At 50.5% G+C, this 22,915-nt stretch overlaps 1 protein-coding gene across 7 annotated transcripts in view; it reads right to left on the bottom strand.

Moving 5' to 3' along the window:
• ASAP1 (ArfGAP with SH3 domain, ankyrin repeat and PH domain 1) overlaps positions 1-22,229 on the bottom strand; it is a 349,999-nt gene extending 327,770 nt beyond the window's left edge. For 6 of the 7 annotated variants that reach the window (XR_012327408.1, XM_073794762.1, XM_073794764.1 and 3 more), the window contains exon 1: positions 21,796-22,229. Coding sequence is in view for 5 of the 7 variants with exons in the window: in XM_073794762.1 (XP_073650863.1) it covers positions 21,796-22,214 (419 nt within the window). In the remaining 2 variants the exon portion in view is untranslated. The remainder of the gene's footprint in view (positions 1-21,795) is intronic. The other variant, XM_033842614.2, reaches the window with a different exon arrangement.
• Between the last annotated feature and the right edge of the window lie 686 nt (positions 22,230-22,915).

Genomic DNA, 22,915 nt, shown 5'->3' on the forward strand with positions numbered 1-22,915 from the left:
CGGGAGAGGCCACAACAGTGAGAGGCCTGTGTCCGCAAAAATAAAAAAAAGAACAGCAGCAGAACGAGCTTTTGTGTCCTTTTTTACTGTAACAGCTTTGATGAGATATAATTCACATACCATACAATTTACCGATTTAAAGGATACAGTTCAGTGGTTTCAATATAATTCACGGAGCTGGGCAACCATCACCACAATCAATTTTAGAACATTTTCATTTTGCCCCAAAAAGAAACCCCGTACCTATCAGCAGTTACTCCCCGCCAGTTCCACCTCCACCCACTACTGGCAAAAGACAGCCTAACTTCCTGTTTCTACAGATTGGCCTATTCTGAAGATTTCATATACACGGAATCATACAACAGGTGGGTTTTAAAAATTTTGTTCTTTGTGGCAAAATCTACAAAAAAAAACCCATCTCCTGAACTCCTGGTTGAACTCAGGGCCTCTGGTTCTGATGGAGTGGAGTCGGGCCTCACTCCCTGGAATCGTTACTAAGGATGTGGACCAGAGGAGGGATGACAGGGGCTGGGAGACCCTACCCTGAGGAGGCCTGAGACGGTTGGTACCAGCTGGAGATGGCACGTTGCCCGGCGTGACTCAGCAGCGAGGGCGTAAACCCTCCAGGAGGCCTGGTCCAGGCTTCCGGTCTCGCCCCTGGCATGGTACATGGTGGAGTGGAAAAAGTGTGGGCTTTAGTCTAGCAGATGTTCCAAGGAATCCCCAGGGAAGGGCACCGTGGGGTTCTACCCAGCACCTTTCCTCATTCCTGACTTCATTCGGGTTAGCCCTTCTCCCAGGAAGCATGTGTTCCTGCAGCTGCCGGGTGTGGGCCCAGCTGGTCCAAAACCCTCCCAGCAATTTGCCAGTAATCAGTCTAAAGGACATGTGACCCAACTTGGGTCAAGGAGACCTGAAATTGGAGGTTTCTGGGAAAGCTCTTTCTCAATCTCCTAGAAGAGGTTTAAGAAATAGTGTTTTCTCTCTTCCTCTGGACGTTACAATAAAGGTGCTCAAAGTGGATGCGGCCTGTCTCACTACCAGTCTCAGAGAGAGGCCTACACGTGAAGAAGGACAGGCCTGAAGAACTACAGGAAAATGGAGCGGGGCTCCTGGAATAGACACTAATTCTGTGCTACGTGTCCCATGCTCCACTATTCCCTTCTCTGTGCCCCAAATTGGCCTCCAGGGGCTAATAACGCAAGGGCCCCCTACCCTCTGGCTGCAGGATGGTTTTGGCCAACAGGGAGCCCTAGCAGGAGACAGGAAGGAGGGGGAGAGTGAGGTATCATCCTTCCTGCTGCCCCCCTCTGGCCCCCACCCCTGCTCCCTGTCTGGGGGTCACTGCGAACTGGCTGTCACCCTCAGCCCAAGCCTCAGCTCTGGTCAGGGCCCCTCCTCGTGCCCTCGCTGTCTCCAGGTTCTAGCAACTGTTCCCTCCCCACCCCTAAACTGGGCACTGACACAGGAGCCCCAGGGCCTTGTGCCCGGGGCCCCCGCACTGTCGCTGGAGCTTCCCTGCACCTGCCACACCTTCTTAAAGGTCCCTTGATGTGGCCCACAAGCACAGGAAAGATGCTCAAAGGCCTCAGTCACTAGAAAAATGCAAATCAAAACCACCATGACATGCCACGTCATAGTCGCCAAATCGGCCCTAATACCAAAAAGCATAAAGTAAGTCTTGGCGAGGGCGTGGAGAACTGGAACCCTCACACGTTGCTGGGGGAGATGTAAAATGGTCCAGACACTTTGGAAGAGTCGGCAGGTCCTCAAAACATTAAACACAGAGTTAGCAGATGACTCATCAATGCCATCCCTGGGTATCTATCCCGAAGAGCTGAAAACAGGTTTTCAAACAAACACTTGTATGTGAGTGTTCACAAGGGCACTACTCACAACAGTCAGAAGGTGGAGACAACCCAAATGTCTATCAACAGATGAACGGATAAACAACACGTGGTCTAGCCATACACTGGAATATTCTTCAGCCACAGAAAGGAATGAAGCGGTGACTTCCCTGGTGGCGCAGTGGTTAAGAATCCGCCTGCCAGTGCAGGGGACGCGGGTTCGATCCCTGGTCTGGGAAGGTCCCACATGCTGCGGAGCAACTAAGTCCGTGCGCCACAACTACTGAGCCTGCGCTCCAGAGCCCGTGAGCCACAACTACTGAAGCCCGTGCACCTAGAGCCCCTGCTCTGCAACAAGAGAAGCCACCACAGTGAGAAGCCCACACACCGCAACGAAGACTAGCCGCAACTAGAGAAAGCCTGTGTACAGCAACGAAGACCCGACGCAGCCAAAAATAAATAAATTAATAAATAAATATCAGTATGTCATAAAGTAAACAGAAAGAAAGTGGCTTCAATATGGACTGGGGGGGAAGTGGGGAGTGACTGCTAACAGGTATGGATGGGGTTCTTTCCAGGGTGATGAAAATGTTCTAAAATTGATTGGAATCAGGGTTGCACAACTCTGTGAATATACTAAAAACCATTGAATTCTGCCCTTTAAACGGGTGAATTGTATAATATGTGAACTATACCTCAATAAAGCTGTTACAAAAGTATAATTTTTAAAAATTAATAAAAAGGAAATGGTGAAAGGCCTTGAGGTTAAAAAACAAAACGAATCAACGTGAGCGAGCTGGTAAATGGGAGATACATAGTGATCTCACACGGGGCTGTCCAATTCTCTGCTCTATCCAGGCAAAACCCAGCCAACCAGAACTTCTTGCTACACCGTCCCAATCGGCCTGGGTCTCCCAGCCCAGGAGGACGCTGGCCCATCAACAAGTGCCCCGGCCTCCTGACATAGCTGTCCACGCGGTGTGCCGTGTAGACAAGCCCTGGAGACCACTCCACGGCCCAAGGGCCCCTCAGGGTGCTGACGACTCAAACAGCAGGCCACTCCACCTCTGTGTGTCTGCTTTTCCCGTCAGAAGGCCCGAGGGCCATCACGTAGGCTGGGAGTCTTTCAGCAGTTTCATTCTCCTGGGATGGAAACTGACACTGGCTGTCACACCCTCTCTGAACAGGGGATGAAAGGGACCAGGGGCCTTCACTCCCTCACAGGGAGCACCTCCTGAGCACCTGGCAGCCACTGGGCTTTGTACTGTGCTCATGACTGGACAAAACGGTGTTGGCCTTAGGAGCTCAGAGACAAGCATGGGGAAACGACAATGATGGATCAGTGCGACACATTTGATAAGGGTAAGCACGGGGGGATACTGGGAGCACCCAAGGTGGCTCCACATCCTACCTTAGGGACCAGGGAATGACAGGCTCATTGCCTACGTAATAAACATTACAGAGAACTCCCTGGCGGTCCACTGGTTAGGACTTGGCACTTTCACTGCCTAGGACGCAGGTTCAATCCCTGGTTGGGGAACTAAGATTCCACAAGCCTTGCAGCATGGCCAAAAAGAAAAAGAAAAAGAAAAAAAAAGACGGGCAAATCTCTTTTCCCAGATTCACCAACCGATGAGTCACCATCCTCAGCAAAGGAGCAGAGAAAGGCCAGGGATACTGCTTTAATAAGTCTTTTCTCCCAATGTAAAGTTATACCAGGAGTGAAAAACCAGTATTCCTGCCTGACACTGTCACAAACTGCAAATGATATAGGTAACCTGAACATTACTCACAAGTTAGTAGATTTAAAATGAGAAGTATACTGAGAAGTATAAAAGGCAAAAAAAGAAACATTTAAAAAATAAAAAAAGTAAACATCACAGGGGCTTCCCTGGTGGCACAGTGGTTGAGAGCCCGCCTGCCGATGCAGGGGACTCGGGTTCGTGCCCCGGTCTGGGAAGATCCCACGTGCCGCGGAGCGGCTGGGCCCGTGAGCCATGGTCGCTGAGCCTGCACGTCCGGAGCCTGTGCTCCGCAACGGGAGAGGCCACAACAGTGAGGGGCCCGCGTACCGCAAAAAATAAATAAATAAAATAAAATAAACATTACAAATGGCCCCCATTTGTGCCAGGCACCAGGCTGGTGCTCGGGAGACCTGAGAGGGAAGGTGCATTCCTGTCCTCAAGGAGCTCAGAGCGCAGTGGACTTGCTGAATAGCACCTCTGAAGTCCTCCCAACCTCCTTGGGATGGCTGAGGTACAACCAGCGGGGCTGGGTGATGGTTTGGATGAGCTGAGTGATGGAAGGGAAATCCATAAACCCAGAATCCAAGCATCCCACCACCCCATTCCTTCCACTCTGGTCCAAAAGCCACCTTGACCTTCTGCCTGTATTACTGCCACAGCCTCCCAACCATCTCCCTGCCCTTCAACCTGTTCTCTACACAGCAGACAGCAGGATCCTGGTGAAACAGTGAGCCAAGAACATACCACTCATCTGTTCAAAACCCTCCAAGAAATTCCTTTCCTTTTCAGAGTAAAAACAAAAGTCCTCAAAGTGCCCACCAAGGTCGTGCACCCGGACCCCATCACCTTTTCCCCCATCAGTGACACCTCCATCACTCACCCCACTCCAGCCACCCTAGCCTCCTGGAGGTTACTTGAACATGCCACATGTGCAGCTACCCCAGGGCCTTTGCAATGGCTATTCCCTGTGTCTGGGACACATTTTACGCCAGAGCGCCTCACGCTCACTCCCTCAGTTCCTTTGGGTCTTTGCTCACGTCACCTTAGCAAGGAGAGCTTCCTTGAACACCCCATCTGACAGTGCACACCCCCTTGTCTTTCTCCAGCCTCCTTTCTGGTGAGCTTTTCTCCATTAAGCATCTCACATCCATATTAAATGTTTGTCTGTTGTATGTCTCCCCAGTGGAATGTAAGCTCCATGAGGACAAGGATTTTTCTCTGTTGTGTTCACTGCTGTTGCCCAGCACCCCACCCACCATAATGCTGGAATGCAGTGGAGACTCAAATAAATATGTGAGAATAAATATCCAGGTTCGTAGCCAGAGTGGCTGGGTGAGGATGTACGGGAGTCATCTCTGGGCAGGAGTGGGTGGCGAAGGGGCAGCAGGTCATCTGAAGGGATCATGGGGAAAACGGCTTGGCCGTTCTGTGCCCAGGGGCTATTTTTAAGCCACCCAGGGCTAAGAAGGTTTTACCTGCTTTTCTGCGATATTTTAAGTAACTGGAGAGCAATGAGGATGTCAGGGTTACTGCAGCCAATGAGAGTTATCAAGGCCTTCCAGAAGCCCCGGCATCCGTCTCACCCCTTCCTCCGGGGGACCCAGCCCCTCTTGTTAGTGATGATGTATTTGCTCCATGAAGTGCAGGCCTTTCCAGATGCCAACTCTCTCTTTCTGCCTCTGACTACTGGGTTTTACAAGTAGCATGAAGCCCTTTTTCAGAGTCCCATGTGTAAACAAGGTTAAGTGGGGAAGAACCGGCATTTATTCAGGGCCTCTCAGGTGCCACACCCTTGTCCTCCATGATCTCACTGTAACCTCCACCCTGCAGTGGATCAAGTGGAAAGGTGGGGAAACTAAGGCTTAGAGAATGTAAGTTGCCCAAGCGTCTCAAGCAAAGGACAGAGCAGGAGTTCCCCCCCAGAAGTCTGCCCCAGAACCATCCCATGCTCAAGTTTACGTTCTTTCTACCGCAACACCCTGTCTGTACAACACGGAAGGACTCAGGCTGTTACCTTTTCCATCCTTTAAACTTGGTGTTTCTTCTTTCCGGTCTGAACTTCCTTTCAATGCACTGCACAGGGAGGCCAGGACACAGGTCAGAGAGGAGGGAGGAATAGCTGAGCCCCGATGCTTCGCAAAGCACAGAGCCACGGATCTCACCTTCCTGCTGCAGGATTAAGGCCAACCTCCTTCCCAATCCTGTCCCTCTCACTCCTCCACACCCAAGTTGCATCTGCTTCCCCAGCCCTAGACAACCACCACATCGAACAACGCTTCTCCAACCCCTGGTATGCACTGGCCGTGGCTACAGTCCTGTGCTGGGCAAGTCTCTGCCCTCGGCCCCAAAGGGCCCCTCTAGGGACCCCTTCTGAACACATTAATGCAGCAGATGGAACGTCACCTCGATCTCTGAGGAGCTACTCCTTCAGCGTCCGTCTCAGCCTCTAGCCTAGGAGCACCACCCTCTAATCCCCTGCTCCTAGTGTAACACCAAGGAAGTTCTCAACAAGTGCCATTTGGAGGCACCACTAGAATACAGAATTGGAAGGTACAACCATGCCACTGTTTGCTGAATTAATGCCACAAGCCTATCTGTAGTCAGACACGTGGGACCATCTTTTTGGTCAGTATTCAGGCCAGATGCTTTATCACTCCCATCACCATCGTTACCATCGTCATCATCACCATCATCACCATCATCATCACCATCATCATCACCATCATCACCATCATCATCACCATCATCACCACCATCATCACCATCATCACCATCATCATCACCATCATCATCACCATCATCATCAACACCATCATCACCATCATCATCATCATCATCACCATCATCACCATCATCACCATCATCATCATCACCATCATCATCATCAACACCATCATCATCACCATCATCACCATCATCACCATCATCACCACCATCATCATCATCACCATCATCATCACCATCATCACCATCATCATCACCATCATCATCACCATCATCAACACCATCATCACCATCATCACCATCATCATCATCAACACATCATCATCACCATCATCATCAACACCATCATCACCATCATCATCACCATCATTATCATCAACATCATCATCACCATCATCAACACCATCATCACCATCACCATCATCATCATCAACATCATCATCATCACCATCATCAACACCACCATCACCATCATCACCGTCATCATCACATCATCATCATCACCATCATCAACACCATCATCACCATCATCATCACCATCATCATCAACACCATCATCATCATCACCATCACCATCACCATCACCATCATCATCATCACCATCATCAACACCATCATCACCATCATCATCACCATCATCAACACCATCATCACCATCATCATCACCATCATCATCATCATCATCACCATCACCATCACCATCACCATCATCATTTGCTAGGGCTGCCATAACAAGCACCAACAACTAGGTGGCTTAAAACAACAGAAATTTATTCTCTCACAGTTCTGAAATGAAGGTGTGGGCAGGGCCATGCTCTCTCTGATGCCTCTAGGGAGAATCCTCCCTTGCCTCTTCCTAGACCATGGTAGTTGCCAGCAATCCTTGGCTTATAGACACACTGTCCAGTCACATGGCTGCCTTTTCCCAGTGTGTCTTCACATTACCTTCTCTCTCTGTGTGTCGGTCTCTGTCTATAAATTTCCCCTTTTTATAAGGACTCCAGTCATATCGGATTAGGGCCCACCCTAATGACCTCATTTTAACTTGACTAACTCTGTAGACACCTTATTTTTATATCAGGCCACATTCTGAAGTACTCAGGGTTAGGACTTCAACACAGCTTTATTGGAGGACATAATTTAACCCCTAATAATCATCATCATCAGGAGAGCTCACATTTCCACTTCCAGTTACCACGTGCCAGGCACCATTCTCACTGCTCTCCATGTACTGCTACATAGAGTTCTCACCACAAGCCTGTAAGACGGAAGTCTTATTCACTGCATTTGACAAGTAGCAAAACTGAGGCTCAGAGAGGCCCTGAACTTGATCCAAGATCAGCAAGTTCTAAGCTCAGCCACTAAGGGGCTGTGCTAGGATTCAGCCTAAATCCAGGATCCGAACTCTCAGCCAATCGTCTATACCACAGAAGCTTTGTTTCTGACGATGCATTACCCTCCACAGACTTAGTTTCAGCTCCAACAGGATTCCCACCTGCAAGTGTTCAGCAGTTACTTCTTTCAAACAAGAAGTTTAAAATATCATCAGTCCGTTACACTACATAGACTGCAATATTCAATAGCGATTTCAACAAAACTTTTTTTTTAATCAAGAGCAAAAAAATTAAGCAACATTATCACCTATGTTACCAATGTGTATCATCTCCTTCTCCCTAAAATGTACTTAATCTTTGCTTTCTTTGTACAATGTCTTTGGTTGCAAGTCATAAGCCTGAGGCAAATAAAATTCCAGTAATTTCCAAGAATGTGGTGTTGGTGCTTTCCTAATAAAGAGATAACTGAGCTCAAAAAAAAAAAAAAAAATCATCACTGAACTCAGCTTACCCCAACCAACTCTCAACTTGTTCCCGGATGGGAACACCCCACACAGACACATGCTATGTCCATTAAGATTCTTTCAGAAAAACACGTGTCCTGCACTGATTGGCTCACGCAGCCCTGCTTATGCAACCCTCGAATCTGCTGTTGTATGTAACAGCTGTGCATGGGGCCCCACCCTTTCTCAGGATGGTACCTCCTGGAGCCCCTACAACCTGCCCCAGCAGGTGGCTCCTGATCACCCAGGAGGCACAGGGTGGCCAATGGGAAGAGCGGAATCAGAAGCCTGTGCTCCAGTCCTGACTTCCTTTCCTCCTCCATGTGAGCTCCTCCTGAGCGCCAGGGCTCCGCTCCTTCCAGCCCTTAAAGGACAACATGAAAGAGTTTCTCAAATTTATCAAAAAAGAGATAGTCAAACTCTAAGATAAAAGAGAATGAAGGAATAATTCATTCATCAAACACAAATTAAGCATATGGTCTACCGTGGGGCGGGCACTAAGGACTCACTGAGAGAAATAAGAATGCAGGGGAGAAAGAAAGTCTGTGTGTGTCTGTGCGTGTGTGTGTATGGGGTTGTGTAGTTGAGTGTGTAGGGGTGAGGGTGTGTAGGAGGATGTGTGTATGTGTATAGGTACATGTGTAGGGGTCCATATGTGTGTAGGGGTTGCGTAGGTGTGTGTTTAGGTGTGTGGGTGCATAGGGGTGTGTGTGTGTAGGAACTGTGGTAGGTATGTATATAAGGGTGTGGGTGTGTAGGGGTGTGTGTGTATAGGGGTTGTGGTGGGTGTGTGTGTATAGGGGTTGTGGTGGGGGTGTGTGTAGGGGTGTGTGTGTGTAGGGGTGTGTGCTGAACGTAGGTTCAGCAAAGTACACGACTTGTTCCCGGGCACACAGCAAGTAAGCGAGAGCTGGGCTGACCCCTAGGTCGGAGCAGCTGAAAAGTCCAGGCTGCTTCCTTCCTCATCTGACTGCCCAGGCAGCAGAGCAGGGGACCAGAGCCTGCTTAGCAGAAGCGTGTCCCCAAAGTGAAGTCAAGGAAACTCCCCTGGCAGCAGCTTGGAGGATGGACTAAGGACAGGGCAGTGGGTTGGGAAAGGGCTGGATGACTCAGGGGGAGATCCTGCGGAAGCCTGGCCTGAGGCAGGAACTTTGAGGACACACAGACGGGGCTGGACTGGAGATGCTGGGACAGGCTTCCGCAGAAGCGGTTTGGTTTGGGGGAGGCGTAACAAAGAAAGGCAGTGAGCCACAGGCAATAAGAAAGTCTCCCCTCTTCTCAAGGCTCAGACCTAGGAAGCCAGGACACCAGGAAAACCACATCACGGCTGCACTGCCCGTTCCACCAAAACAAAACCCGAAGAGCTGAAATTGCGGGAGGGGAACAGAAGAGAGAAGAGAGGGACAGACATGCTCCTTCCTCATCCGTCCTCCACTGAAGCCTGGCACCAAGCATTTAGGGATGCAGACAACAGCAGGACCAGGAGCCCAAGGAGGCTGCGGTCTTGAGGGACACAAACATGACTCAGCCTTGGAAACAAGCCAGAAAGCTCCATGTCCTCAACGGCCCTCCCTCCCCCCACTGCCCCTCCCCGGCTCAGTCCCCAGGCGGCCAGTGCTACTGCCTATACATTCTCCCTCTCCAGCTTCTGGGCACGCACTGCCAGACTCCTACAAGAGCATCCTGAATGGCCTCCCTGCCTCCAGTCTTGGCCCTCACCCATCTAGTCCATTCAGTCCAGGGCACCCAGAATCACCTTCCTAAAGGGCAAGGGTCACATCACTCCCCGGCCTTAAGCCTTCAATGGCTCAACAGCCTCAAGATCAAGTCCAAACTTCAGGACGTGGCTCCTGCCTTCCCCTCGGGCCTCAGTGCATCCCACCTGAAATATCAGGTTCACTGATGATGAGTCACTCGGTTCCCAGCGCAAACCGTGCTATTTGCACCATCTACCTCCTTGCTGAGGTGGTTCCCTGCACCTGGAACTTCCTTCTCTTCCCTCCACTCTTTTTCTGGCTAATTCCTATTCATTACTTAAGATTCAGCTCAAGGATTCCTCCCTGTAGCAAGTCTCCTCCGACCCTCCCTGCAGAGTGGGGTCAGGTGCCCCTTCACAAGCACCTGGTGATACCTTATGTTCCCCTGGGACCGCACAAACCACACTGGCTCACAATCTGCTGCACACATCTGCCCGCATTCAGGAAGGACAATGCCAGTGTACAACACCACAGCTGGCACACAGCTGGCACATAATAAAGAATGAGGGTGTGGGTGGGGAGGGAGCACGGGAGGGGCAACAGGTGTTATGGGTGCTCAAAGACTAAAATAATGGATTACAACGAGAAGGATCAGGAAGGGCTTCACAGAGAAAGTGCATTTGGGCCATTCTTTAAAGAGTAAGTTGTATGGTCCAGCAATCCCATGCCTGGGCATATATCCACACAAAACTATAATTTGAAAAGATACACGCATCTCTATGTTCCTAGCAGCACTATTTACAACAGGCAAGGCACGAAAACACCCTAAATGTCCATGGACAGATGAACAGATAAAGAAGATGTGGTACATTTATATAACGGACTATTACTCAGCCATAAAAAAGAATGAAACAATACCATCCATGCACAACATGGATGGACCTAGAGATTATCATACTAAGCAAAGTAAGTCAGAAAGACAAATAACACATGACGTCACTTTTTAAAAATTTATTTATTATTTTTGGCTGTGTTGGGTCTTCGTTGCTGCGTGCAGGCTTTCTCTAGCTGCGGCGAGCGGGGGCTGCCCTTCATTGTGGTGCACGGGCTTCTCTTGTTGCGAGCACAGGCTCTAGAGCACGCGTGCTTCAGTAGATGCGATGCATGGGCTCAGTAGTTGTGGCTCATGGGCTCTAGAGCGCAGGCTCAGCAGTTGTGGCGCATGGGCTTAGTTGCTCCACGGCATGTGGGATCTTCCCGGACCAGGGCTCAAACCCGTGTCCCCTGCATCGGCAGGCGGATTCTTAACCACTGCGCCACCAGGGAAGCCCAACATCACTTTTATGTGGAATCTAAAATACGACACAAATGAACCTATCTACAAAAGAGAAAGACTCACAGACGTAGAGATCAGACTTGTGGTTGCCAGGGGTGGGGGGGGCGTGGAGATGGTTGCCAAGGGGTGGGGGGGGGAGGTGCGCAGAGAGAAGGACTCGGAGTTTGGGGTTAGCAGTTGCAAACTGTTATACATGGGATGGATAAACAACAAGATCCTAATGTATAGCACAGGCAACTCTATTCAGTATCCAGTGATAAACCATAATGGAAAAGAATATGAAAAAGAATATGTATAAGTGAATCACTTTGCCGTACAGCAGAAATTAACACAACATTGTAAATCAACTATACCTCAATAAAATTTTTTAAAAAAAAGAGTAAGTTGGGCTTCCCTGGTGGCGCAGTGGTTGAGAGTCCGCCTGCCGATGCAGGGGACACGGGTTCGTGCCCCGGTCCGGGAAGATGCCACATGCCGCGGAGCGGCTGGGCCCGTGAGCCATGGCCGCTGAGCCTGCGCGTCCGGAGCCTGTGCTCCGCAACGGGAGAGGCCACAACAGTGAGAGGCCCGCGTACCACAAAAAAAAAAAAAAAGAGTAAGTTGGATTTTTGGCTGGTGGAGAAGATAGGGAAAGGGCAATCCGGGTAGAAAAAATAGCAAGACTGCAAAGGCATAAACATGTACAAGTTAGTGGTGGTTTCAAACAGGATGGTGGGCTCAGCATAGGGTGATTAGGGGAGCATATAGTAGCCCCAGAATCATCTAGATGTTATGTGAGGTGGGCATTCCCTTGAGTATTAGTATTATTTTGGTGGGTATGGGCTACAATAACAGAAGAGTCAACTCAAAGTCGTCTCAGGGTAGGGTATTCAGTGTCTTGTTCCTTCCATCTTTCTGCTCAGACACACTCAACATGTTCTCCCTAAGCAAGGCCCCTCATGACCCCAAGATGGTTGCCACAGTGCCGGGTATCACATGTCAACCCTACTATGTCCCATAGCAGAAGAGAGGCTGTTTCTTTCAAAATGTCTCCTTTTAAGATGGAGAAAAATATTTCCCCATCCTCCCAGCAAATTCCCCTGCATATTTTATAACCAGAGCTGTGTCACATGCCCATGCCTAAACCAATGACTTCCAAGGGGGAAAAGACCACTGTGGTTCACCCCTGGGGCTGGGACTGACCTCCCTTAAAGGCCCTGGAAGGTGGGCTTCTAAAGATCAATGTTCTGTCAGCAAAGCAGAAGGGGAAAGGGTGTTGGATAAGCAACCAACAGTGTCTTCTACAACTTCTCACCCGCTCGCCTCCGAAGTACACCGTTAAACAGAGTCTAATCTGCAAATATCCCACATCTCCACCCTTCAGCGGTTCTATTTTAGTTCTGAGGAAGTAACTGTCCTAGGAGAGGAAACTGGCGAAAGGCTATTACTGGAAGGTCTATAAACACCACAGTTTGCTTTTCTGGATCAGGAGTTCCGTGACAGTGGAGGGATAGGAAATAGCAGGGATGCCTGCATTCCAGTGAGAGACCCCCGAATGCCATGGTATAGTAACTGAGAGTTTTTACCTTCCTTCTTGAACAAATGTTCTCCTTAGGCCTCCAAAAAAAATAACTACCACATTCCTATCACAAAGACTGTGAGCCAGCTACTCTCAGCCTTGGATACCCACTCTCTCCATGTACTGAGATCCTACCCATCCTGGACTGTAAGTTCATAGAGCACCTCTTCCCCAAACCTTCCTCTGACCACCCCACTGGGATCACTCTTCCTTCCCCGCACACTCATGGCTATTCCTGCATAACTTTCCTGTGGTGAGGACGGACATCAGTTCAAAATTATGAACAGTTTCACATCTTTCTCTTCTAATCAACTATAAGATATTCTAGCCCACGGACCTTGAGTTTTCACCTTTGTATCCTAGGTGCCTGGCACAGAGCAGGCTATACAGGAAAAGTTTGTGCAGGGGAGACTCTTCAAACTGAATTTGTTATTTGTTTTTTCCTCCCGTTTGGAACCTACTCGCTTTTATTTAGACCTGATTATGTGCCTGGCACTTGGCCACTTTCTGTATATATTGCTTTATTTAACACCTTTTTTAAAAGCCTGCAAGCTTTTTCAACATTTACAGAAGCAGCAGCTCAGAAAAGCTAAGAGAAAGGTGAGGGCCAGACTCCCCCAAGACCACATGAGGAATTAGGGCATGGAATTCAAATTCAAGTCTTCAGAGGCAATAGTGCATCACAGTCGAGAGTGTGGGCACTGAACACAGACTCCTTGCTTAAAATCTCGCCACCTATGAGGTATATGACCTTGGGAAAGTTAGTTAGTCTGTGTGTGTCTCAGTTTCCTCCTCCATAAAATGGGAGAAAAAGAGTGCGTGTTTCATAGGGTTAGTATGAGGATTAATGAACTCATGTAGGAAAGCTGCTTAAAATAGTGCTCAACGTGTATGAACATACAATAAATATTAGCTATCGTTATTGATTCCAAGTCCAGTGGTTTTCCTGTTGCTTCATGACAAATGCTCCCACCTACACCCACCACATCAACTCAGGCACGAAAGAGTGATCTGGCCAAAGGACAAACCCCAGAGAGATCACGAGTTCCACCGTCCAGAGGAGCAGCCTCAGAGAACAGCAGGTCAAAGATCACCAAGGCAACGCGACGCACAAACTCCATCCCGAAGGGGTTCCCAGCTGCAGCTCAGCCCTCATTTGCGGGGTCTGGGTGGAACTTCCAGGGGAAAGAACATCACATGAGACAGGAGCCATTCAGCCACCCCGGGGCCCAACTACTGCCCAGACGCCAACCCCTTAGTCTACACAAGCTCTGAGGACCTGAAATGCTTGCAGCTCTTCCCCGGAAAACGCAGTGCCCACGGTGGTGAGGCGGCGAGGTGGAGGGAGTCTCCAAAACAAGGTGTCACTGAAGGATACGTGGTCCCTTCCGCCTTGAAGAAAGACCCCTCACCCTCTGTGGCTCCCCCCTTCCACATTCATGATCTCACTGCGACCTGCCAGGGAGGAGGGTCAGGACAGAGTTATCACCACCTTGACACAGGTGAGGAAGGGCGGTTCCAAAGGAGGGTAAGTGACCGCTCCTAAAGGCCACGTAACTAGTCAATATCAATTTCCGGACTAGAACTCAGGACTTCTGAGTCTCAATTCAGTGCTCTTTACCATTATTTTATTCTGTCTTCTGCATCAGTATTTGTCTTTTTCAGTACATACAATTCTTTCCTTCCTAAATGCTTACTGTCTTCTCTGCACTGGGGGTTGAGAAGATGAACAGGCATTTTAAGGCCCAGCTCATACGTGTCCCCCAACCCCGGCTCTGCAGGGTGAACACACAGGAGGGGCTCAGCGAGTGCTTGCGGATCTGAATCACATCTTCTTATTGCTAGTGTTCTGATAAGGATTCTGGTTTTCTTTTCTCAAAATGGCAATTTTTACATTTTTGTAAATGTTCTTTCTTTTCCTCGTCTGCAAAAGAAGACTGAATGTATTAAGCCGGCTGGTTTCCAGTTGGTGCCTACAGGACAGGAGAGCTGAGATCCCTCTACAAGGCCAGGACCCCAAAGGGGTCCTAGACTCTTTTGAAAGTGGGCCTGAACTACTCCTCTCTCCAATGCAGAGAAACGGCAAGAAAGCTTGTTCTGCCTCAGGGTCTGGATGGTGGAAAAAAAGGATTCTGTGCAAACTTTGAGGCCCTAAGTATGGGTGAAGGGTCCAAACAGACAGCACTGGACTGGGGTTAAAAGTCTTGAGCCCAGTAGCTACCACAGAAACGTGCCCAGGACTCAGGAAACTCTTGGAGCCTCGGCGGAAGGACAAAACCGCTCTGTAAAGCCACTTCTGCTCCCCGGGTATGAGCCACGATGTCCCGCAAATCAGAAGATGCAGAAAATGGGAGAAGTGGTTCCTCAAGTGTTAACATAACAGGGCCGCCTGAACAAAGAATGTCAGTGTATTTAAAACAAAGATACGAAATAAGAATGAGAAATTCTCACGCAAGAAGAAGACCCAAGGATTAAAAGCCAGAATGATCTGAAAGACAACCAAAGAGAATTTCTAGAAGTTAAATGGAGAGTCATTAGAAATAAAAACTCAACGATGAGAAAATCCAACAAATGTGGCAACACAGTTGGGCACCAGAAGCCAATGGACTTCATTCAGCCCCTCCCTGCCCAGTCAGTGCCTGCCCTTTGCTTGTGCCCAAGGGAGGAGAGGCACAAGGGGAGGAGAGGAGTAACCCAGACCCCCCACCCCTCCCCCTCAAGACGCGCAGTCTGAAGGGGAGGCAACCATAGCAGCAAACACGTTTCCACACAGCATAGCAGCAACTGATGCTCCCATTTCTGGACTCCTTGTGCGGGACGCTTTTCCTACATTATTTCAGTTCAGTACAGAAAGTGTGAGGATGGGAGGGAAGGCGGGTCAGTAGCAGACCCCAGAATCTTCTGGCTTCCTCTGGGCCATCCTGCATCTACCAAGGTCACAATCACAATGGAATGTTGAGCCCTCTTTTTTTCTTCCCGCTTCCATTTGCAAAAATCTTTTTCGTGGGAAATTTCAAGAGTAAGAATAGTACAAGGAACACACATCCCTTTACCCACGTTCACCTGTGGTTAATATTTTACTCCATTTGCTTTTTCCTTTTTTTCTCACTCACATATAATTTTTATGTATTCAGAAAATACATATAATTATTTTCTGAACCATTTGAGGACAAGCTGCATATATCACAGTCTTTCACTGGAGCACTCTCTCTGTGTTTCTACTCGAAAGGATAATTATTTCAATGCGAAACTACAATGAAACAGGCACCAGTATCATTACACAGGCCGGGTTCTATATAGGCAGAAGCCTTGCCGGAAAAACTCATGGTGAGCCCTGTTGAGGGACAGACAAGCCATTGCCCAGAAACCACACACGGGCTTGCCTCTCTCCTTCCTGTCCTGCCCATGACGACCGGGACTGGCTTGGTTCCCCGGAACCCCTGCCGCATCTGGGGGAAGTGCTGACGGGCACACTTCTCCAATCCCAGGTCTACCCAGACTCCACCTGGGACCCCTCCGTTGGAAAGACGTTGCTTGCTCACTTTTCTGGTTTTCTAACTCAGTGCACTTTCGCATTTCCTGACTTAGAGAGGTAGAGGAAGAGGAAACGCCAAAAATATTACAAGGCCAGCTAGTTGGTGGCATTTCCAAGGGATGGGGGCTGGCAGGGAAAGCCCAGGCAGCAAGGGACCTCGGTCTCTGCAACCCGGTGCTTGGGTAGCCAGCAGAGCTGATGGGGTCCCCCCAAAGTGCTGAAGGTCTCGGGACGCCATCTGTTTCTGGGGAGCATCTGGGGGCAGGAGCCCATCTTCTCCCAATAACGGAGAGGCGTCCCAAAGCTGGTCTTGATCACCCCCTCACAGCGACGCGACTACACATCACATCGTGCTGCGTTTCCCTTATTCTCAGAAGGTGGGGCCACCTGCCACAAAGCACGGGAGGCCAGGCCCTGGGGTTGTTTTTCTCCCCTCATGCTTCAGATGGATTTGTCCTGATCAAATCACACGCCTTCTCCTGAACTCAATTGTGGCCAGTGGCCTGCTTTGGGGACAGAGCTGGCTGAGGCTGGGGACACTAGCCGTGGCTCGGGACCCAAGGTCTTAGCTGTACAAAAGGCACATGTGTTGGGATTCACACTGTGCCCGCAAATCAACCACAGCCGACATTTAAAGAGAGGACCGACCCCCTCAGACCCCACCCCTTCCTGGGAGTGGATACGGGGTACGTGGGCTGGGAGAGGGTGATCATGGGTTGACGAGTTTAACTGATTCCTGAGGTGGGGTGAGAAAAGTGAGTGTCCTGGGTTGCCGAGCGAGCAACCTGGCCTGCAGCCTGAAGGATGCACAGAGAAATGAACCCTCAACTCCAACTCCTCACAGAAAGCCGGGCATCAAGCAGAGCTTGAATGAAGGAATGAATAAACCTCAATGAGGGAATGAACATTTGGGAGGGCAGTGAGTTTACAAGTAGAGACCGACTCCCACCGGGGTACCGCTACCTCCAGGAAGATTTCCCTGGCCTCCCCTCGCCCACTGGGTTAGCGGCCTCTCCCCAGACCCCCATAACCAGGCTTCCCCTACCAGCCTGCAAAGATGTCAACGTCCTAACCCCCAGGACCTGTGAACGTGTTCGGCTACATGGGTTACACAGCAACGAGGAGTTAAGGCTGAAGATGGAATTAAGGTTACTTATCAGTTGACCTTAAAACTGGGAGATTATTCTAGATTATACAGTGGCCTGATGTAATCAAAAGGGTCCTTAAAAGCAGAAGAGAGGAAAGAACCAGAGAGATGGCAGCACGAGAAGGACGAGGACCAACACTGCTGACTTTGAAGATAGAGGAAGGGGTCAAGAGACAAGGGATGCAGGAGGCCTCTAGAAGCTGGAAGAAGCAAGGGAATACACAGATTGTTCCCTAGACCTCCAGAAGGAACAGAGTCCTGAGCACACCTTGAGGTTAGCCCAGTGAGACTCATTTCAGACTCCTGACCTCCAGCACTGAAAGAGAATAAATTTGTGTTGTTTTAAGCCACTAAGTTTGTGGGAATTTGTTACAGCAGCAAGAGGAAACTAATACATCATTTATCATTAGACTGATCCTAATATAATGTAATTTTTATTTATATGCCTATCACTGCCATCAATAATGATGATGATGATGACAGCTAACATCTGTTGAGCACTTACCACATGTCAGGCCCTGCAGCAAATTTTTCATACTATAAAATTTCATACAAATTTCATATAAAATTTCATACTTCTTTTCATATAAGATACTATAAAAAGGTAACTTCAATTGAACACTATGGTGACGGTAAACACAGGGATCTGAGAGTGGGAGAGGGAGCTAGAGGCACCTTCAAGGAGTTAAAGACGCAGGTATATTTTACAGGATGAGCAGGAGGTAGCCCAGGAGAGAGGAACAAAGTCCCAGGCAAGAGGAAGAACACAGCAGACCCTCAGAGAGATGAAACAGCAGGACACGTCCCAGCAAGCATTTTGGTAGCTCAGCTGCAGGCTGATAATTTCCACGTTGGTGCCTCTCGTCCCTAAGTCTCCTCTGAGGTCCAGAGTCGTGTCTGCCTGAAATCTCCACCTGGATGCCTCGCAGACATCTCAAGCTCAGAACGGCCCTCGTGGAACCTGTCTCCAGGCACACGTTTCCCCAAAGTCTTCCCTGTCTCTCCAAATGACACCCAGCTGTTCAAACTAGAACCCAAGAGTCATCCTTGAGTCCTTCTGCCTGCCCCAACCTCATTAAATCCATCACCAAATTTCATCAAGATCCAACCAAACAGGTTGCACTCACTTCTCTCCACCTCTACTGGCACTGATGGAGGTTCCACCCTGATCTAAGCCACCCTCATCTTTCCTATTACTGCAGTGGCCTACTAACTGGTCTCCCTGCTTCCACTCTCGGCCCGCTGCGATCCACTCTTATAAAAAAGCACCTGGTGGCACAGTGGTTGAGAGTCCACCTGCCGATGCAGGGGACACGGATTCGTGCCCCGGTCCGGGAAGATCCCACATGCCGCGGAGCGGCTGGGCCCGTGAGCCATGGCTGCTGAGCCTGCGCGTCGGGAGCCTGTGCTCCGCAACGGGAGAGACCACAACAGTGAGAGGCCCGCGTACCGCCAAAAAAAAAAAAAAAAAAAAAAAAAAGCAGTAAAAGTAATCTCCTAAAAATGCCAATCAGACCCCACTCCTGAGCCTAAACTCATCCAAGTTTCCCTTTGCACTTGATGGGGGGACTGCCCGCAGCACGGTGTGATCTGCCCCTGCCTCCCTCTAAAACCGCACGCTGTGCCATTTTCCCCATCCCGCCCCGACTCCCCTCACTCCCAGGAACACATTAAGCTCTTCTGTGCACAGAGGACTTCGCACATTCTAATCCTTCTGCCTGGAACGCACTCTCTCCTGCAACCTCTCTGCCTGGCCAGTTGCTTCTTCTCAATTCTTCAGCCTCAGAGAGGCCTTTTCCTGGCAAAACTAGAACTCCCACACACACACCCCACCCCACTTCACTTTGGTAATCGGGTGGATCCCTTGTGTGTGCTTCCTTGATAACAAGAATCACAATCTTTCATTTGTTAGAAGTTACCTGCTTCTTTATTTTTGCCCAGCTCCTCCAATGGAATGCCAGCCCCATGAGGGTGGGACCGGGCCTATCTTGTTCATCATTGTATCACCAGGACTTCACACAATGCTTAGCATGAAGCAGGTGCTCAGTACAGGTTTGCTGAACTGACTCATTGAAAGAGAAAAAGTGCGAGGCTGACACTGAAAGATGAGGCTGGAAATGGAAGGCCTTGAACACAGGGTCCTATTCACCTTTGCACAACTGGCACCTTCCACAGGGGAGCCACTTAGCAAACGTGCAATAGAAAAATGAAAGAATGACTCAAATTCCAGATGAATCTGAAAAGTGCTGTCCTTTCTGGTCAAGGTTCCGGAAGCAGCTCCCTCTCCTCCTTGGGACTTCTCAGGAGGTAACATATCCAGGGCATATAGCAAGTGCTCAATAAATGCTAGCGATCGCTGTTACTATTGCTTACATGGGGATCATTCATGCATCCCATAGAAAAGACCTGTTCTCCAACCCATGCAGATATAGTGGCTGGGAAAGAAATGGGAAGAAGAAACACAGGAGGGGAAAATGAGAATGGGACCACAGGATCCAGTCATATTCCACTGAGAACTTGGAGGGAAAATGCAGAAACAACAATGTTCCAGGTTATACAGGTTCCCTTCTTTCCTCTAGACTTCAGCCACCTGGGTGCAGCATGGAGATGGCCCACAGGGAGGCGGGTCCTCAGGAAGGGTGAGGGAGGGTCCCATTTGTCTGCACACACTCATTTGGGGGCCTGCAAGCCTTCGACTGATTTTGCAAAATCTGGCTCACTGTGGCTGGTGAGGAGTGGGGAGGTGGAGAGAATTTCAATTTCCTTCACCAAATGGCAAGCTTTAGAAAAAGTCCTTCGTCTCCAACGTTATCACATACTAAAAATGAAAAACCAGCCATTCGGAGCTCTCGTAGGGAGAAAAATAGATGGGCTGCCTAGCTCAAAAGATACAGGAGGGCTGGAAATCATGTCTAGAGAACATCATACGGTACATTATGTGCTAAAATACTGCCCTTTTTTGGACCTGGGAGTTTCTATTTTTTACAGAAGAATGGGAATAGAGAAAAGTCATTCCTATATAAGAAGCCACCCATTTTATATTTCAAATCCATTTAGTGGCTGAACAGTAGGGGTTAGGGAATTTTTTTCTTTTAACTCTGTCTCAAAATATGCAGTTTCAGATAACTGCATATCTCAAAAAACAGCAGCAATAACAAACAAGATAGAACAAGAGAGGGCACTGAAACGATGAAGGTTATAATGCCAGGAAGGCGTATTTCCCAACATTTCATGGCTGACAGACCATAAACTGACATTAGTGAAATGAGCACTGGACGGGGAGTCTGAAGCCTGGCCACATGACTTTACGTAAGTCACTTCACCTCTCTAGGCCTCGGCTGTATAACAAGAAGGGACTGCGACAACTATTCTCAAAGATTTGATGCTTCCAGAAGACCTGCATCTTCCTCCAACTGCAAAACGGAAAGGCCTTGGGCTGAAGTTTGATAGATAAAACTGGCCTCAATATTGAATTATGTTTTACAATCCCCAAACATTTCTCAGCAATCCATGCCCTGCTGTCATCCCAGAACCCATTCTGCTAACACAAACTGACCGAGTCTACGGGTAAAAAAGTAGAAGAAAGTTCTTGTTCTTTCTGATTAGTGCAGGTAAAGCTGAGGTCACGCTGAGGATGGTCTGAAGTTGGCTCTCCATCCCCCTGCTCTAGTGGAAAAATAAATTATTGAAGGAAACCGCTTTAGGAATGCCCGAGAAGAACTCTCGGGATGTAGGAAACCGCAGAACACCAGACGCCAGCGAGTTTCTTTTTTCTTTGAAACTTCATGTCGCTCTCAGAAAATGCAGCAGGTCCCCAAATGGTACAAGCAAAAAAACACAAGCCACGTCCCTACCTTCCCGTGAACAAACCCCAACCCCGAGTGGGAATTTTTTCCCCAAGTTCCGTTCGCTGAAATTAAGTGGCCTGGGGCCTGCCTGGCAGCGCCGAGCCCCAGCCGGGGCCGGGGGCCGCGGGGCCTGGCCGGCCGTTCCCCAAACGGCGGGGAACTTTCCTCCGCCGCGCCCGAGACAATGCCACGGCCGGCGCCCGCGCCTCCGGCCGGGAGGGCGCCGCAACGGCGGGGCCCCGGCCCCTCTCCGGGAGGGCGCGCGAAACCCCCGGGGCGGCGCCACCCGTCCCACCCCGCGCCTCGGGGGCGCAGACCCCCCTGGACGTCTGAGCCCGGCCCTGCGGACCCCGCGGCCGGCGCCCTCCCCGCGCACCGGGCACCCGGCCGCGAACAGAGCCGGGACCCTCCCGGCGCCCCGTGCCGGCGCCTCTCCGCGCGGGGGCCGGGCAGGGGGCGCCGACGACCCGGGGCGACCCCGCGCGGCCCCGCCGAGCCCGTCCAGGCGCCCCGCAACTCACCGGGACCGGGCGGGCCGCTGGGCATTATTCCATCGCGGGCTCGGCGCCGGCTCCTCGGCGGTGGCGGCAGCGCAGACGCCCGCGCCCCGGCTCCCCTCAGCCGGCCGATCGCGGCTCTCGGAACGGAAAGCGGGCGGCGGCCGGAGCAGCCGGCGAGGCGGGAAGCGCGGGCCGGGGGCTGCCCGAACGCAGAGTGCGCGGCGGCGGCGGCGGCGGCGGCGGCGGCGGCGGCGGCGGCGGCGGCGGCGGCGGCGAGGCGCGGGAGCCGAGCGCGGCGCAGGAAGGGGCGGGCGACCATGTGCCGAGGGGAGGAGGCCGCAGCGAGGCGCGCGGCTCGGACGATCCCGCTCGGCGGCGGAGGGCGCGGGCTTCAGGAAATCCAAACACTTCGACAGGAAATCGGAATCCTGACTAAGCATTCCCGGCCCGGGGGCCGCCCCACGCCGGGGGCTCCCGCCTCGCTTAACCCTTGGCCCGCCGGCACTTACGAGGGGCGTTGGGCTGGCTCTCCGATGCCGCGCGCGGGGCAGGCGGGGTCTCGGACACCAGACAACGGCGTGCGAGCTGGGCCGGGGTCGGGCATCCTACCCCTTTCGGCCCCACACCCCCGCTGGCCTGCTTTCTCCTCGCTCAGAGGTAGAACGGGTGGGATTTGTCCCGACAAAACCTTGGCCTTGGGAGGTGCCTTTGTAAGTCCCCGGACACCAGGAAAGGACCTTGGCCTCTCTCCCATCCTGCAGAGAATGAACTTGCAATCTCCTGGCCGTTTCCCCTATTTTTTCATAAAATAAATGACTTTACCTGGCTGCCCCCTTTCACGGCTCCGCTTTGCTAATTTCCTCATTATTTGCCCAGTGCCAGGGGCTAGGACCTTTCCGGGTCAGGATAGTATAGAAATAGTATGCACAGTAACAGTATGGACTTTGGACCCTGATCCGGGTTGGAATCTGGACTTTGCCTTTTTTCTAACTGTGTTACCTTGGGTAAGTCACTTCACTTCTCCAAGCCTCCGTTTACTCAAATATGAAATGAGGTGGTCATACCGCCTTGCTAGGTTTGATTTGGAAACCAAATGTTTAGACAGGGACTGACGCACTGTAAATGCTCAGATAAATGATAG

This window comes from Tursiops truncatus, chromosome 17, assembly GCF_011762595.2.
Source record: "Tursiops truncatus isolate mTurTru1 chromosome 17, mTurTru1.mat.Y, whole genome shotgun sequence".
Lineage (NCBI taxonomy): Eukaryota > Metazoa > Chordata > Mammalia > Artiodactyla > Delphinidae > Tursiops > Tursiops truncatus.